This window comes from Peromyscus eremicus, chromosome 14 (genome assembly GCF_949786415.1).
Source record: "Peromyscus eremicus chromosome 14, PerEre_H2_v1, whole genome shotgun sequence".
NCBI classification, from domain to species: Eukaryota; Metazoa; Chordata; class Mammalia; order Rodentia; family Cricetidae; genus Peromyscus; species Peromyscus eremicus.
This window is the reverse complement of record NC_081430.1, coordinates 25,073,215-25,091,519: the sequence shown is the minus strand read 5'-3', so window position 1 is coordinate 25,091,519 and position 18,305 is coordinate 25,073,215. Positions and strand designations below refer to the sequence as shown.

At 42.4% G+C, this 18,305-nt stretch overlaps 1 protein-coding gene across 2 annotated transcripts in view; it reads right to left on the bottom strand.

Moving 5' to 3' along the window:
- Positions 1 to 633: 633 nt before the first annotated feature.
- The window catches only part of Psma6 (proteasome 20S subunit alpha 6), a 30,358-nt gene continuing 12,686 nt past the window's right edge, over positions 634 to 18,305 (bottom strand). For both annotated transcript variants that reach the window (XM_059279829.1, XM_059279828.1), the window contains exons 2-7: positions 11,615 to 11,709; positions 11,063 to 11,144; positions 8,760 to 8,915; positions 6,289 to 6,467; positions 4,202 to 4,296; positions 634 to 852 (exon numbers count right to left, since the gene is read on the bottom strand). In XM_059279829.1, the coding sequence (XP_059135812.1) occupies positions 795 to 852; positions 4,202 to 4,296; positions 6,289 to 6,467; positions 8,760 to 8,915; positions 11,063 to 11,144; positions 11,615 to 11,709 (665 nt within the window). In that variant the 3' untranslated portion in view covers positions 634 to 794. The remainder of the gene's footprint in view (positions 853 to 4,201; positions 4,297 to 6,288; positions 6,468 to 8,759; positions 8,916 to 11,062; positions 11,145 to 11,614; positions 11,710 to 18,305) is intronic.

Sequence of the window (18,305 nt, the reverse complement as noted above, 5' to 3'; positions counted from 1 at the left end):
CTTTTCTAGTCCTGTTTCCCGAAGGCAGCTAGGTAAGAACACTTACCGCAGGGCGTGGTGGCACACATTCAGCTCCAGCACTCAGGAGGCAGACAGAGGCAGGCTAAGCTGTTCAAGGCCAGCCTGATCTAGTGAATTCCAGGCCAGTCGGAGCTAAACAGTAAGACAAGACCCTGTCTCAAAAAACAAAAACCCAAATGCCCACACCACACAAAGATACACTTTCTGGACACTGACTGAAGTACTAGGAAGACAGCTGGAGGTGCAGCTTGGCAGAGCACATGGCAGCGTGCGGGGTTCAATCCCCACCAAGGGTAAAACTACCAACACTGCAGCTCTGCAGAGCATCTTTTTGGTAGAAAGTCTTCCAGGGAACTCTGAGCTCAGGGATGTCCCCCTGGAACACGGAGTGTAAATAAGGCCTGTCTCACACGACAACCCAGGCAGACAGCTTCGAAGTCGGCTCCCAAGTCTGCTGTTTGCTCAGTACGCCAAGTGAGTGGTCTGAACTGGGGCAACAAAAGGTGCATTTTGTAAACAAGATGACTGGAGTCATGACAGACGGTGACACTTGTCTGTACATCCTAAGGCTTAATACTTAAAATGAGAGGCTAAGAAAGACGGACACAACCATTTCCAAAAGCACTGTTTTATTTATACAGAGTCCTAACCAGCTGAGTGGCAGGAGGAGAGGGAGGGTCCATCTTCAGTCCAGGGGCCGCTATGATGGTGGTCTGCTGTTACCAAACACACAGGCAAGTGGCATCGTGGATCTGGTAAACTAATGACAACGTTCAGTCTCTCTCTGCTAAAGCAACAAGGTGAGCGTCGATCTCTGCTTCCGAGAGAATCCTGGAAGGCAAAGAGTGACAAAAAGTCACAACTGCTTACTTCAAAAAGACTTTTATTATGGAAAGTTTCAAACATATAAGTCAGTACAACAAACTCCCATGAACGGATGAACTAACTCCAGCAACTACCAACTTATAACCAATCTTTTCAAAGTCTATACGCCCAGACTCTTCCCTCAGATTATCCTGCAGGAACTCCCAGACAACATATCAGTTTCATTCAGACATGGAAGTGTTCTTTGCTATCAGATCAGAAATTAATTGTAGCTGAGGTTGAAAACATTTCAAATGAATTAATATGAAGCTAAATTATATGAACTACATTCAATTGATTTTGGGTGTCAATGCCTTAAAAAAATAACTCAATTTTGTATTAACTGAGAGATGAGAAACTTAAGTAAATTTTTAAAAAGTGTTGGGGGGGGGGAGGGGGGCTGAGGAGATGGCCTGGTGAATGAAGTGTAGAGAGCATTTTGACCCCAGTACAGGCAAGTGTGGAGGCCTACCTGGAATCCTAGAGCTCAGACCAGCTGAATTAGCAAGCATGTGAGAGACACTCCTTCAGTATATGAGAAGGAGGAGGAGGAGGAGGAGACCTTCAAACCTTTGGCCTCTACATACACATGTGAATGCGTGCACACGCACACACGTGCACACACACGTGCACACACACGTGCACACACACACACACACACACACACACACACACACACACAAATATATATGCCCCCCAAAAACTGCCTGGATACAGTAACTATCCATGAAGTAAAGTGTGGCAGTTTGAATATTAATTGGTCCCCATAATCTCATATGGAGTGGCACTATTAGGAGATGTGGCTTTGTTGGAGTGGGTATGGCCTTGTTGGAGGAAGTGTGTCACTATGAGGGTGGGCTTTGATGTTTCCCATGCTCAGGGTACAGCCCAGTGTCTCAGGTGGCTTCCTGTTGCCTGTAAGATGTAGGACTCTTAGCTACCTCTCCAGTACCACGTCTGCCTGCACACCGCCATGCTCACCATCATGATAATGGACTGAACCTCTGAAACTGTAAGCAAAACAGCCCCAATTGTTTTCCTTATAAGAGTTGCCATGGTCATGGTGTCTCTTCACAGCAATAAAAACCCCAAGACATAAAGTTATAACAGTATTTAAAAATCTATTCACCAGAAGGTGCTTCATGTGGAACATGTATTTTCTAAATATTTGTCTTGAAGGAATCAGTTGCTTGGCAACACTGTTGACATGACCTATCACTGTTGAGATTCTGTTTGTTGCTTTGTTTTAAGACAAGGTCTCATAACTTAGTAGCCCAGGCTGGCCTGGAACTTACTATGTAGCTGGCGATGGCCTTAAAATTCTGATCCTCCTATCTCTACCTCCCAAGATCTGGAATTCTAGGTATGTATGGCCATGTCCTACTTCACTACTAAACTTCTAAAAAGGTAAATTTGTCAAAATGACCATTTTTTTACAACTTGGAAAGAGTAGCTTATAAGGTTGTAGAGTCTCATGCTATTTCTGGATGCTCTTTGTTACTACTCAAGTACACTTAGTATCACAGAGTTTAGAAATTACACAAGGGCTTTTCCCTCCTTCCAGCACTGGGATCGGATCTGGAGGTGTTCTGCTGCTGGCAAACACTCTCACCCTATTCTCAGGGCTTTTGAGTCACATGTCACTATGTCCTCAGGGCTGACCTTGAACCTATAATCCTGCTCAGCTGCCCAACATTTGGGGTTGCAGGTCTGCGTGTAACACCCAGTTATACTGGTTTGCTTACATAGACAGTTGGTTTCTTGCTCCATTTTAAAATAACAGGTGCAAATAACATTCAGCTGCAGTAAAAAGGTCTCACAATGGACAAGAAAGTAAAGTGCCTGTGGAATTTCAGTGCTTAGAAAAGGAAGCCAGACGAGTGTGGTGGTCAAGAACAAAAAGGGGAAGATTTCCCTACAGAAAGATTATTAGGCCAGGTGCAACTGTTATTTTCTTAGTTCTACAGTTTTTCATGTTTGCATCACTGACTTGCAGGCACCAAGAAAGCAAGTCAAATCAGAAGAGGGGAAAGTGCATACTACACAAGTCTGTATGGGGGGGCAGCCTGCAACCCCAACACGTGGGAAGTTTAAGTCCATATGGCCTACATCCCAAGACAAGGTCACAAAACCAAAAAGCCACACATGCCACTGAAAAACTCTTCCAGGTCTGAAACAGTGTACCAATTCCCCAACAACAATGACCACAGCCGCAGTCTAGGAGGAGACCCACTGACCAGGTTACATGCCTCCCAGCAGCTCTGCGTCTGTGGACTGAATTATGTTTTCCACTAACCACAAAGGCCTCCTAGTCCACACAGACACAGCCCGACAGGTTGCTGGAGAGATGAGCTGACTGACACAAGCCACTGGGCACACTTGGATCACTCAAGCGGACGTGTGGGAGCTAAGTCACTTGGTGAGCAAGCACACACAAGACACCAGCACCTCAACTGTGGATTAGTGTTTCCTGTTGCTCTTCAAAGCTCCCTTACCCAGCGAATAACCAAAGTTCCACCTGGAAACAATGACCGTGGAACTGCTTCTACCGGCTTTAAACTGAAGAGACAGAAGACCTGTTTGTCTACTTACGGCTGTAATGTCGGGGATCAAACCCAGGGCACCATGCCCGCCAGGCCAGCACCTGACCACCAAGCTGCACTTGCTCATTTTACTTAGATAAAGGTTGTTTTTGTGAGTGTCACCTCTGCTGTTAGATCTAAAATTCTTTTTTTTTTTTTTTTTTTTTTGGTTTTTCGAGACAGGGTTTCTCTGTGCAGCTTTGCGCCTCTCCTGGAACTCACTTGGTAGCCCAGGCTGGCCTCGAACTCACAGAGATCCGCCTGGCTCTGCCTCCCGAGTGCTGGGATTAAAGGCGTGCGCCACCACCGCCCGGCCCGATCTAAAATTCTTTAGAAGAGGAAGAAAAGCTGCTTCTGTTTTAACAGATACAAACAAGGTTGTTTTATTTTTTCACTGCTAGGGATCGAACCCATGGCTTTTGAGCAAGCTAGCTAAGCACTTTTCTACAATCATTAGTTTGAGATAAGGTTTTTTGTTATATGAGCCAGGCTGGCCTGGCCCTTGAACTCATGATCCCCCTGCCTCAGCCTCCCCAGTGCCAGGATCACAAGTAAGCACCACCATTTCTATGAAATTTTGAAATAGATTCCCCCCTTAGATACCGAGGAAAAAGAAAAGAGAGAATCACATTTCATCACACCACCATACACAAACATCTTAACAGCACAAAGGAACTCTAGTGTCCCTGGCTTTTTAGTCTGGAATTCAACACACAGCTGAAAACATAACTCACCTGAATTTAGGATTTTCAACTGTAACTACTCCAACTTCTATTTCTGAAGGTTTGAAATCAATCGACAGAACAGTAGACAGGCATGTAATTGCAGTCTGAAAAGAATGCCAACATTAAAACATATACTTTACAGCTATCGAGGTCCCCCACCCCAGGCTTATTAGTACCACCACAAGACACTCACTTCTGTGTTTCAGTGACACAGTCTTAAGGCACATTACTAACAAACTGCTGACATAAACCCACTTCTATTAAATAGCCCCAAATTAAAGGAACTTATCAAACCAAATAGATGAATATATAAAAATGTATTTGCAGTCCAGTGTGGTGGCACATACCTTGAATCCCAGCACTCAGAAGGCAGAGGCAGGTGGTCTATAAAACAAGTTCCAGAACAGCCAGGGCTACACAGAAAAACCCTGCCTCAAAAAACAAACAAATAAACAAATACATAATTCATTTGCTTGATGACCACTATAAGCAGGACTTTATGTTTAACACCTAGTGTGAAAGAGACTAAAGAATGGTTCAGTCATTCAGACTGACACCTGAACCTTTAAAATGTTTATGGTTTGGTTATGGCAATTTAAGAATGTTCTAAGCAGCTTTATATATGATGTGATTAGTGTAACTATAAATTATACTTTAAGAAACATTTAAAGAAGGCATACAATTCTATTTTCTAGATCAGAACTAACTTATTTTATATTTTCTTTCAATATAAGATATATTATTACACAATCAAAAATGTGTCTATGTTTTGAGAGAGGGTCTTGTCTAAAGCCCTGACTAGCCTGGAATTCACTATGTAGACCAGGCTGGCCTCGAACTTCTCATGAGCCTCTCGCCTCTGCCTCTCCCAAGCTGGGACTACCAGTGTACACCACCACATCCAGCTTTTAAAAGTTGGTGTAGAGGTCAGAGGTTAACCTTGGGAGGCAGGGTCTCTCTAGGCCAGGCTGACTAGCAGCCTCTCTCTACCTCCACAGTCTACAATCACAAGCCTAAACAGGTTTCCTTTGCTTGTGCTGTAGGTTCTGGACCTGAACTGGGAGGAGATCCTTGAGTTTACAAGATCAGCACTTTGCTGACTGAGCTCTCTTTTCAGCCCTCTGTGCACACACACTCTTCTACTGGGAAACAGTTTGCTCTCCAAGACCATGGTCTGTAGCTGCTTTTACTTAGGACCATAACAACAATGGTCACTGAACAGCAAGGCAGCCCAGTGGGTAGAGGTGCCTGCTGCCAATCTAACATCTGAGTTCATCTCTAGAACCCTGTGACAGAAAGGAACCGACCCCTGAAAACTGGTCCTGGTCTCAATGAGTGTCATGGCACATGCAGACACCCCAAAATAAATGTTAACAAAACAATATTACCAAATCTTAGTCTTTTTAGCTTTGTTATCCAAAAAATTTAAGCCCAATTTGAACATATTAATCATAGTAACCACACCAGTCTTTGAGGCTTGCTTTGATTCCTTTTTTTTTTTTTTTTTTGGTTTTTCGAGACAGGGTTTCTCTGTATTATTTTGGTGTCTGTCCTGGATCTCGCTCTGTAGACCAGGCTGGCCTGGAACTCACAGAGATCTGCCTGGCTCTGCCTCCTGAGTGCTGGGATTAAAGGTGTATGCCACCATTGCCCAGCCTTGCCTTGATTCTTATTTTTCCATTTTATTATGTCTTTGTTGGATATTGTTTCAAATCCACTGTGAAGATAGGAAGCAAATGAATAAAAGCAGCCTCCTTTCCTGAACTATGTCAGCTGAATGATATGAATTATACCATTAAGCTAACAAACCTGGATCTTGTGACATCATTAAGAAATAGCCCTTTTTTTTTTTTTTTTTTTTGCTTTTCGAGACAGAGTTTCTCTGTGTAGCTTTGGAGCCTGTCCTGGATCTCACTCTGTAGACCAGGCTGGCCTGGAACTCATAGAGATCCATCTGGCTCTGCCTCCCGAGTGCTGGGATTGAAGGCGTGGCCACCACCGCTGCCCAGCTAAGAACAGCTTTCATAGACCATCAGTAACACAAGGATGCTCACCCTTCCAGAGCAGTAAGAATTCAGCTCCTTTGGCTAACTTACTTCCACTGTTTGTTCAAACGTCCAGTCAAATTTCTTCTTCACTTTCTTTTCGAGGAAGCTGGTTGACTCTGTCTGCTTCACTCCCGCCGCGGTGGCTTTAAAGCCGCAGTAGTAGCCTGCAGGGTCACACTTGTACACTTGAGGGCCTTGCTCTCCGTCTATACCAATTAGAATCATACCTGCAAAGAAAGGCTCCAATTCAATCCGTCACGCTGTCCTACGCAAACGTCTCCTCTCTGCGTGCGATCAGTTATGTTAATCACTATCTGGTCCTAGTTTTAGGTTTCTGTGGCCTCCCAAAGCGTTAAAATGTGGCTTCATAACCCTGACAGGTCAGGGAACAGGTAGTTGCTGCTCTGAAAAAGGACGTATCAGTTTGTTGTTGCTTAAACAGGCTCAACATTTTACTGGCATGTTAAGCAGTTTAGTCAAAAAGACAAAGCCCATGCCATCGCCAGTCTCCTCAGAGCCCTCTGTCTTTGCTGTAACAATCAAAAATCATTTTTAGAAAAATTCACGACTACAGGACAGATTCAAAGAGAAGGGATAGAAGAAATAAATCGGCTAGGAAATAATGGCGACACGGCAATGAGAAAGTGACAGGAGAGGAGGGAAGAGACCCCGTGAGGCTCAATCCGATGAGAGGGAGAGTGGACCAGACTCCCAAAGAGCAGCTGAGGATGCGTGCTCACCAGCAACGACCCCGAGTGTCCAGTGTCTGAGAGATGCAGGGTGGGCAAGGGACCACCTGAGGGCGGAGATGACTCAGCCGTTAAGAGCACTGCCTGCTCTTCCAGCACCCACACGGCAGCTCACCACTGTCTGTAACTCCAGGATCCAACACTCTCCACAGACATACATGCAGGCAAAACACCAATGCACAACAAGTAACAATAAATTCTTTAAAAAAGAAAGAAAGGAGGAAACCGGGTGAGCGACCGGCACAGAGGTGAAGTAGCAAGTGAAGCCACTCCAGGGTGACGTCAACTAGACAGCAGAGGAGGGGAGGGCCAAGAATAAAGCCTGAGAAGCAACAACATTTAAGGGACAAACACAGGAGCACGAACATGAGATCACCAGGTGCCACCATACCTGTATGCTAGCACTTGGGAGGCTGAGGCAGGGGGATTGCAAATTTGAGGGAAGCTTGAGTTACTCAGACTCCAAGAGTAAGGGAGGGATGGGGATGAAATCAGGAACTGGAGAGACAGCTGAGCAGTCACAGGAGCACTGGCTGCTCTTTCAGAGGGTCAGGATTCGATTCCCAGCACCCATGTGGCAGCTTATAACCATCTAACTCTAGTTCTGGGGATTCTGACACCCTCTTCTAGCCTCCACGGGTCATCACATGGTGCACAGAAATACAGGCAGGCAAAACACCATACATTAAGAAAACAAGAAATTAAAGGGAAAATAATGTTTAAGAGGTCAACAGAACATTTGCTAAAAAGAAACATTACATTTAATTCTCAGAGCTAGGTCTATAGCTCTGTGGTAGAGCACCTGCCTAGCAAACACAGTCCTGGCTTTTAGCCCCAGCATGAGACAGACACAGACACATAAAAGGAAGGTCAGGGGACAGGAATGATGTCAGAAACAAATATGATGCCAGGCAGTAGGGATACACGCCTTTAATCCCAGCACTCTGGAGGAAGAGGCAGGTGGATCTGAGATCAAGGCCAGTCTGGGCCACACAGAGAAACCCTGACTCGGAAAAGCAAAAAACAAAGAAAAAAAGAAACAAATATGCATTGTGATTGTCAGGTGAGTTTATAAAACATTGAATCTAAAAATCAGTAAATCTTACTCTTCCTTAATGAAATTTCATTAAAAAAAAATTAGAATCCGATAAGCCCAATCACGTGTTGTTTTAATTTCAGTAGTTAAAAATCAGATATAGGCTGTTTGTTTTATTTTTTATTGTGCAAATAAGCAATTTAAAAAAAAAAATTAGAAATACAAGCTGGGTGCAGTGACGCACGCCCTTAATTCCGGCACTTGGGAGGCAGAGGCAGGAGGATCTCTGTGAGTTCAAGGCCAGTCTAGTCTACAGAGTGAGATTCAGGACAGGCACCAAAACTACACAGAGAAACCCTGTCTCAACAACAACAACCAAATTTTTTTTAAAATTAGGAATATAAACATAAGCTATAAGCCTATGTGTTATCCCAATTCTTTACCATGACCAAAAGCACACTGGCACTGTTAAAGTACCTACTAAAATTCCCAGAATGAATACTCTGGAATTACAGTGGAATCCCATTACATCACCCTACTGAAATGGGGACTTGGATATTCCACATCACATATCCTAAACAGAAATATTTTGAGTAACAAAACAAAACAAAACAGAACTCAAAGCTTTAATTTCAAACTACATGTTCAGAACCCAAGTGTGGTCTCAGTTTCTTTCTACACGTTTTAAAGACAATTATAACTCAATTCTTTAGAAGACTTCTGAGCATACTCACAACAACCAAGCGGCCTCATTTCAGCATTCTGTGTGTAGACTTGAGAAATATCAGCAATTCTCTTACATAGCATGTCCACAGGAATCTCATAGCCGTATTTGTATTTCCAATTAGCTGCCTCATAGCGTGCCCTCTGTACCTGGGATCTGCTGTCAGCTTAAAGGTAAACAAAACCCCAAAGATTTACTTTAGAAGCACAGAATGAATGTGAAAGCCTACTTCTCCACCATATATAGCTATATGTTCATTTCAAATACAAGTTTTAGAAGGACCAAGGGTCCACTGTGGCTTTTTCTCATGATAATGAACACTGAGTAACTTGGCGTGGAGTACATATAAGAAAAGAAAGATTAAAACATGGAGCTAAATTTATATACCATATTGCTCTTTTACACCAAGCCTTTCACCAGCAGTCAAAACAGTTTCTACAAGAATCTAATAAATTGAGCTGGCAAAATGGTTCAGCAGATAAAGGGGCTTGCCACCAAGCCTGATGACTTTGAGTCTGATCCGGACCCAGTGTGGAAGGAGAGAACCAACTCCCACAAGCTGTCCTCTGTCCTCTACACATGCTCCATGGCATATATGTGCAGAAATATATGTAATAACAAAAAAGTCTAATAACTCTCAAAGAATGTGCTTTAAAAAAAAAGTTTCATGAGAAATACTATTTCTAAAAGATTTATTTTAATCTTATGTGTATGAGTATTTGCCTGTATGCGTGTGCCATGTGTGCCTAGTGCCCTCAGAGGCCAAAAGAGATCATGAGTTGCTATGTGGGTGCTGGGAATTGAACATGGGTCCTCTGCAGCAGCAAGGGCTATTAATCCTTGAGCCATCTCTGCAGCCTCCTAAAATACATACATACTTTAAGGGAAGAGAATAATATCTCTTCAACTTTATGTTTTGGACTTGAATTTTCCTTTGAATTCAGAAAATTGAGAGCTAAAGTAAATTTTATAGAAATGCTCACTCATTTCTAACTAGTGTCATGACTAGATTTGAGAAGGATTAAATTCTTTAGGTCCCTTTAAATTACTAACCACATTTGAAATACAGAGTCTATGAGGGTCCAGATCCCACCAGCAGATAAAGACCTAACTCCATTACACTTAGGATTTCAAAGTAGCCCACAAGCCACTCCTGCAGTCCAGCACTCAGCAGGCTGAGGAGGACAACTACAGGATATGAAGCCAGCCCAGGCTACACTGCAAGATGCTGTCTCCAAAACCCAACTCATCAGCCAGGCATGGTGACACAGGCCTTTAACCCTAGCAGTCAGGAGCAAGAGCAGCTTGGCCTACACAAATGGTTCTCAAACTGTGGGTATCGATCCCTCTGGGAGGACTGTCAAACTACCCTTTCACAGGGGTCACCTAAGACCACCAAAAACCACAGATATTTATATACAATTTATAACAGCAGCAAAATTACAGTTATGAAGTAGCAACGAAAATAATTTTATGGTTGGGGGTCACCACAACATGAAGAACTGTATAAAAGGGTCAGAGAATTAAGAAGGTTGAGAACCACTGGTCTACACAGAGGGTTCTAGACACTATCTCAAACAAACAAACAGCTCCCCCAATCAGTCAACTAAATAGTGAACTAAACTAACTGAACAACCAACCAAATAAATTCCTGATAGTCTTAAAATATTGATGCTAGGGGTTGGGGAGTCGGCTCAGCAAGTAAATTCCTGTGCACACGTGAGGGCCTAAGTCTGGATCCCTAGTACCTAGGTAAAAGCTGGGCCTGCACATGTAACCCTGGGGGGGGGGCACGTCATGGAAATAGGAAGATGATCCTGGGGGCTTGCTAGTCACACAATCTAGTTGAAACAGAGAGATCCAGATTTGGGGAGAGACCTTATCTTGAAAAATAAGGTGGAAATTGGTAGGGGTAGACACCTGTGGCCTCCACAAGCACATGCACAGGTGAGCACACTTGTACAAACACAAATTAATACCAACTCTGGAAGACAGTGAATCTACTAATAATAACACCTCAAAATTAGATACTACAGGATCTTTAAACACAAAGATAGGGCTGGTAAGATGGGTCAGCAGGTCAGGGTGCTCACTACTAAGTCTGATGACCTGAGCTCCGTCCTCAGAACCCACGTGGTAGAGAAGGCCAGCTACCACAGGTTGCCCTTTGACCTCACACATGCCACAACACAGTGCACCCCTCCCACATACACAATCGATAAGTAAATGCAAAAACAAATCAATACAAATAAAAATAATTATGATGAAATAACATCAGTTTTGACTTCAAGAAGGCAGCTAGTCACCAGTTACCTGTCATTCCAGTCATCACACAGCCAATGTTTTCAGTTATTTTGAACAAGTGAGTCACTGTGCTGGAATCCAGTAATTTGTCCTAATGAACAAAATAAATCACAATCATTTCACTGTAAGGTCCACAGGCCTCCATGCAGTTATAAAAAACCAACAGTATGGAACTGTAACAATAAACTGTAAAATAGAAGTTACGAGACATATATATTCTGTTCATTTTACAGTTTATTTATATTTCATTTAAAGCCAATCTTTAAAAAGGGGTAGAGGAAGATGGTTCCGCTAGCTGTTTTCTGTGCGTTAACGGTCCCAGAAAACAAGAGACTTAGAAATCTCATTGCATTTATTATATCGCAAAGTTTAATGTGCTACTTCTATCTACTCAGCCAAAACATCTTTCACTCTCAACATTCCCTGGATGATTAGTAAGAGTCAAACCAGGAACAGTGCTAATATGAATAGGTGGTAATGTAATTCTTAATTCTGTTCAAGATCACGAAGAATTCACACATTCTAGTTTGCAGCAATTGACCCCCTGGGCTAATTACTTACGGGTACTTTCTTCTGTGTGACAATCACTGCACAGTCTTTTCCTCTGACAGCCACAGAGGTGAGTCCGCCCTGGTTAATAGCCTTAAAAGCATATTCTGGAAAAACAAAATAGGTTTGATTTTTGTTTGTTTGTTTGAAGATGGAATAGGGGCTGGGGATGTAGCTCAGTTGTAGAATGCAGGCTTAGTATGCACAAAGTACTGAGTCAATCTGAGTGTGGGGACTAGAATGTTATTGGCATTGGGTGAATGCTAATAGGAGGATCAGAAATTCAAGGTTCTCCTTATACAGGGAGTTCAAGGCCAGCCTGAGATACTATAGACTCTAAAAAAAAGTAGAGTTGGTTGTGGTGGTGTACACCTTAGAGGCAGGCACAGCTCTGTGAGTTTGAGGTTAGCCTGGTCTACAGAGCAAGTTCCAGGACAGCCAGGACAAGAAAGCCTGTCTCAAAAAACCAAAACCAAAACCAAAACCAAAAAAAAAAAGGCAGGACAATTTTCTTTCCATTTTTGAGACAGGATCTCATTATGTAGCTCTGGCTGGCCTGGACCTCCTGAGTGCTGGGATTGGGATTAAAAGCATGTGCCACCATGTCTGACTAAGGTGGGATAAATTTATCTTAATTAACAAATTATTGTTAAAAGTATGAGGCTAAACTATATGAACGTGGAATGCCAACCACAGAAAGTCAAAATTATAAAAATGCCAATAAATAAGTCAAACCAGCTCCATTTCTTCCAATTTTATTTTACTCAATTTTCATTAGGTTCAAGACCAAATTTTGACAGTCTTACTCTAATTTTATCATGCAGATCTTAATTATCTCATCACCTTAAGTGTTGTTTATGGGCATTATTTCAACCAAGCCTGGTTTTTCTAGGTCAAGAACAGTCAACATAGGGTTCTTTGGTTTATTATTATAAACTTCAGATTGTGTACTTCTAGACACTGTCAATGAGTTCTGTTTTTAAAAACTGGCATCAAGATGGGAAACAAATACAAATTACTTTGTTATCACATAGTTTATTTGATAATGATGGTCTTTGAGGAAAAAAAGATTAGAAATAAGACTATCATTTTCTGTGTTAATAAAGAAAATATGGTAGATATTTCCTCTGAGACAGGGTTTCTCTGGGTAGCCCTGGCTGGACACAGAGATCTGCCTGCCTCTGCATCCTGAGTGCTGGGTTACAGGCGTGCACCACCATCATCACCCAGCTCAGAAGATGATTTAAAAAAAAGGGGGGGGGGATTTACTCAGTGGTAGAGTGCTTGCCTAGCAAGCACAAGGCCCTGGGGTCAATCCTCAGCTCAAAAAAAAAAAAAAAAAAAAGATTTATTTATTTTTTTATGTGCATTGTTGTTTTGCCTGTATGTATGCCTGTGTGAGGGAGTCAGTTCCCCTGGAACTGGAATTACAGACAGTTATGAGCTGCAATGTAGGTGCTGGGAATTGAACTCAGGTCCTCTTGAAGAACAGCCAGTGCTCTTAACCCCTGAGCCACCATCTCACCAGCCCCCGATGATTTTTTTTTTAATTATTCTTAATTCCAGTTACGACTAAAATTTTGCTACATAGTAGATGCGGGCGGTGGTGGCGCACGCCTTTAATCCTAGCACTAGGGAGGCAGAGGCAGGCGGATCTCTGTGAGTTCGAGGCCAGCCTAGACTACAAAGCAAGTTCCAGGAAAGGCGCAAAGCTACACAGAGAAACCCTGTCTCGAAAAACCAAAAAAAAAAAAGAGTCCTTGGCCATGTTTGGTAGTGCATGCCTAAATCTTAGCCCTGGGGAGGCTAGGGCAAGAGGACTGCCTCAAGTTCAAAGCCAGGCTCAGATACACAGCAAAACCCTGTCTCAAAGCAAAAACAAAAACCCAGCAAGGCCCTCAAGGTGGTTCAGCAGGTAAAACACTTAGGACCAAGCCAGATGACCTAAGTTTGATCCCCAGATTCTATAAGGCAGGAGGGAAGTAACTCCTGCAAGTTGTTCTCTGACCCTCACACAATCCCTCTCCAAACTGAAAAACAAAACAAAACCTGGGCTAGGAAGATGGCCGAGCAGGAAGGAGTGCTGCCATGTAACTCAAACATCCAGCGCTCACACAGGCGGCCAGGCATGGTCACATGCCTGCAATCCCTGAACATGTATGTGTACGTGCCGGATGACAGGAGATCATTGGAGATTTCTGAGAGTCAGCCTACTTCTGGATTCAGTCAGAGTCCCTGTCTCAAAGGAGTAAGGCAGAGATTGGAAGTGGAAGATTGCTGATGTCTTCTGACTTTGGAGTATGCACCTAGCATTACACTTCACCATGTGCGCGCACACACACACACACACACACACACACACACACACACACACACACACACACTACAAACTGTCAAACAGCTTTTGTGTTCAATATAAAAACAAGCTATTGAGATGCAAATTGCCAGGATGGGAAGATGGTTCAGTGGTTATAAGCACTCGCTGCTCTTGCAGAGGACTCGGATTTGATTCCCAGAACCTATAAGACAGCTCATAACTCCCTGACCCCAGTCCCAAGGGATTCCTGCCTTCATCTGGCATCTGCAAGCACTGGAAGCACATGCATACATGCCTTCAAACACTAATATACATAAAATTGTTTAATTGTTTTTTTGAAACGCGGTTTCTCTGTGTAGTCCTGGTTGTTATGGAACTCACTCTGCAGACCAGGCTGGCCTGAACTCAAAGCTCTACCTGCTTCTGCCTCCCAAGTGCTGGTATTAAAGACGTGCACCACCACTGCCAGACAAAAAAACTAATCTTAAAAATAAAAGATATAAGTTCCTTCCTTACTCACAAATAAAAGGGTTAGTAAACAACTGTTCTGAATATAAGGATTTCTGCCCATAGTATTCTCTTATAATTTGCGTATTTCCTACAATTCCTATCATTCCTTCAACTTTTCATTTACGTAACATTAGTGGAGAAATAAACAGGCTAACTATGAAAGTATGTCTACTCTATCAGAAGTTCAGGACAAGCAAGCAATATCAGGTAATGAATGGCTCAGTGTAAGCAGCTCACACTGTGATGCCAGCAAACAGCGGAGAAGCACATCCCCCTTTTGGACCCACACCAGGCTTCACAAAGCATATACAAGTGACTCGGAGGTGCTAATAATTGGCACACAATGTAAATGCTATGATGAGTTTGAGGACATAAATTTAATTTGTTCTTCCTAGATAAACATGAGTTGGAAAATTAAGATGAAAGATCCAAATAACCTGTAAAGTTTGATTATTAAAAAAATAAAAGTCGGGAGACTGGAGAGATGGCTCAGCAGTTAATAGTGTTACTGCTCTTGCAGAGGACCCAAGCTTTGTTCCCAGCATCCGCATCAGGCAGTTCAACAGTCAACTGAAATTTCAGCTCCTGGCAGATCCAATGCTCCTGGCCTCTGTAGACACCTGCACTCAAGTATACCCCCACGAAGACATACACACACATATATACATAATTGGAAATAAACCTTTAAAAACAACAAAACAAGAGATGTTCTATTGTTTCCCGAAGTTTGAAGGCCATATAATCAGGAAGTATAGGTCATTTCACAGAACTTCGTAAGATTTGTTTTTTAAAACAGTGATCCTCAAAAGTGGGGTCATTAGCAATCTTGGTACTGGCACAGGAGGAGAATACGAGATTTGAAAATATAACAGTGTTGAGTCTATAACTTTTTTTGGTGTAAATATATGTGTATACACACATATACTTAACACTCTCCTCTCTCTTCCTCTTACCCCACCCCATCTTTTTCTCAGGTACAATAACCACAGAGTTACATCCCAAACCTTAAAATTAAACTTTAAAGCAAGATGCTCTACAATTCTTAACACATGCCTGTACAAATGCAATTTGTATACATACATTAAGAGACAACACGTGAGGGCCAGAGAGACGGCTCCGTGAGTAAAGGCATCCACAAGCATGAAGGACAACCTGGGTTACATTCGTGAGATTCACATGGTGGAGAACCAACTCCCACAAGTTGCCCTCTGATTCTCATACACATATGTACACATGTGAATAGGAACACACAAACATACACAGACAATATAACATAATTTTAAAAAGCTAAACTTTAAACCTATACGCTTTACAATTCCTAACACATGCTTGCACACAAACACAATTTGCACACTTGTTAAGAAAGAAATTTTCAGAGGCTAGAGAGATGGCTCAAGGGCTAAGAGTGTCGTGCTCTTGCAGAGGACATTCAGTTCCTAGCCCTTATGTTGGGTGGGTGGGCAGGCAGGCGCGCGCACATACACACACAGACACACACACACACACACCACGCACACGCACACTATTTGAAAAATAAAATAAATATTTAGGGAAAAGTGTTTCAGGGCAGGACGGCTTGTTCAGTGGGTAGAGGTACCCGCTAGTCAGTAGGACACCGGACCTGATTCCCAGGACCTACACGGCAGAAGAGAGAACTCACTCCTGAGGTTGTCCTCTGACATCTGCACACACAAAATACATAAAATGTATTTTTTGAAATTATTTTAAAGTCTAAAGAAAAAGAAAAAAAATTCAATAGTTACCAAAGTGTTATTTTTTTTTAAACTCTACCTACTGCTACTGTTAAAACTACAGATCATGTTTATAATTATGCTTAGTACTGTCATTTAAATTTCTGCCTCCAGTACTGCTACACTGTTTATTTCAGTGTTGGGGATTAAATACAGCCGACGCTCAAGCGTGCTAGGAAAACACTACCCCCAAACCCTTATGGTTGGAGTCTTAAACTACACAAATGAGGAACACCCTATCAATCCTTACCTCCCTTACCATCACGCCATCTTGTTACATTAGTCTCCAGCTGTCTAGGTTAACAATTTGCATCTTTATAGTTCTTAGATGCTGTGTCTTTAGGGGAGTCTAAAGTTTAACCTAATACACAGCATTTATAATATTGTGAATAGACACATATATTTCACCAGCAAACTGAGCAAGTTGGACCCAAAGAAAAGATTCTTTATCTACAGAGGTCCTAATTTAACAGATGTGTTTATTAAAGCCAAAGAATCTAATAGGCATCCTGTCATACCAAATGCTCATTATTTAGCAGGCACACACTAAGCAATCTATATGTATGGCCTAATTTAATCCTCACAACAACCATAAGAGGAGGAATTACTAGTCCAATTTTGCAAACAGAAACTGAGCAATGATGATATACTTGCCCAGGCCAGCTAGTGTGGTGCACAGCCAGTACCTTAATCCAGGTGTGGCCCCAAGGCCCAAACTGCACCACTATACTGCTTGCTCATACTACTCTTTCACTTTCTTTTTCTTAACAAGGCCTAAATGATGCCCTGAATCCCACTAAACTGACACTATATTCGGCCTTTCTATCCACCAAATTTAAGAAGCACTGAAGATTGTTTTATGGCCAGTTTCTACAATGCAGTTTACAGAAACAAGTCTAAGTGTGGCTTTTTTCTGTTTACAAACTTAAAAATCACCCAAATCAACACCTCAAACAATAATCTAAAACAGAAAAAACTCTTTCAAAGTCAGAAACAAAACACTAAAAATAAAAAAATCCTTCATGGGGACCATCACCTCTTTTATCACAACTTTTAAATGAGGTGAATTACACGGGTTACCATATTACTTAAGTGATGGTGGTCCTTGGCACGTCACATACAATATGTAGCTACATTGTGCAGTGGGTCAACTTCTCTAACCTCACTTCTAAATGTACAGGCGAGTAGAACTCCATTTATAGGCCAACTCGAGAATTTTCAACTAAGATAGTCCTTGCCAAGACACTGAGATAAAAGATTTACTCCAAAATAAAATTACCATGGACCAGATGTGTATGGCCCTTCTGACACTAAATTTTCTTTTTTTCTTTTTTTAATTTTATGTGTACTGGTGTTTTGTCTGCATGTATGTCTGTGAGAGTGTCAGATCTTGGACTTAACAGTTGTGGGTTGCTATGTGGGTGCTGGGAATTGAACCCAGGTCCTCTGGAAGAGCAGTCAGTGCTCTTAACCGCTGAGCCATCTCTCTAGTCCCCAACACTAAATTTTCTATGGCAAGAGTTTAAAAGTCTGTCTTACAATCCTAATCCAAACCCTGCCATGATATCAATTTACCAAAATCTACTGTTACACGGAGTAGCTGATAGCGAGTTCAGGTCTCTGTCCATTAAAGCTGTTCCTTTAGTACAGATTAGCACACTGTGCCTCAACTAGATTGAGAATTAGCTTTTAAACTATAGGAGCATTCCTAGAGATGGGGGTTAAAATCGAGGTGCCAGCTTCAGGAGCAGTTTATTACAATTCCTCTGTCTTGCAGTTTTAAACTTGGCAAATACTTTGCACTCTTCTATTTTTATTCGTTTGGTTCCATATCTGTCACTTCCTTTAAGCTGTGGGCTTCATCAGGGGCGAGTAACATTTATCTCTTTTCTAGAACCAGTAGTGTCTTGTCTGGTAGGGCTTTGCATGTTTGTATATACAGAATTAACCACAAAGCAAGTCATCTATACAGCAAAGAGGGGGTGGGGTGGGGTGCACTTCGGTTGGCTGGTTAAGGAACCAACACTCTCTGCGCAGAGCAGACTCTGGCTCCAGGTAGAACGGAGCTAAGGCAGAGATTCCTTTTGGGGGAACAAACGACCCTTTCACAGGAGTCTCCTAACAC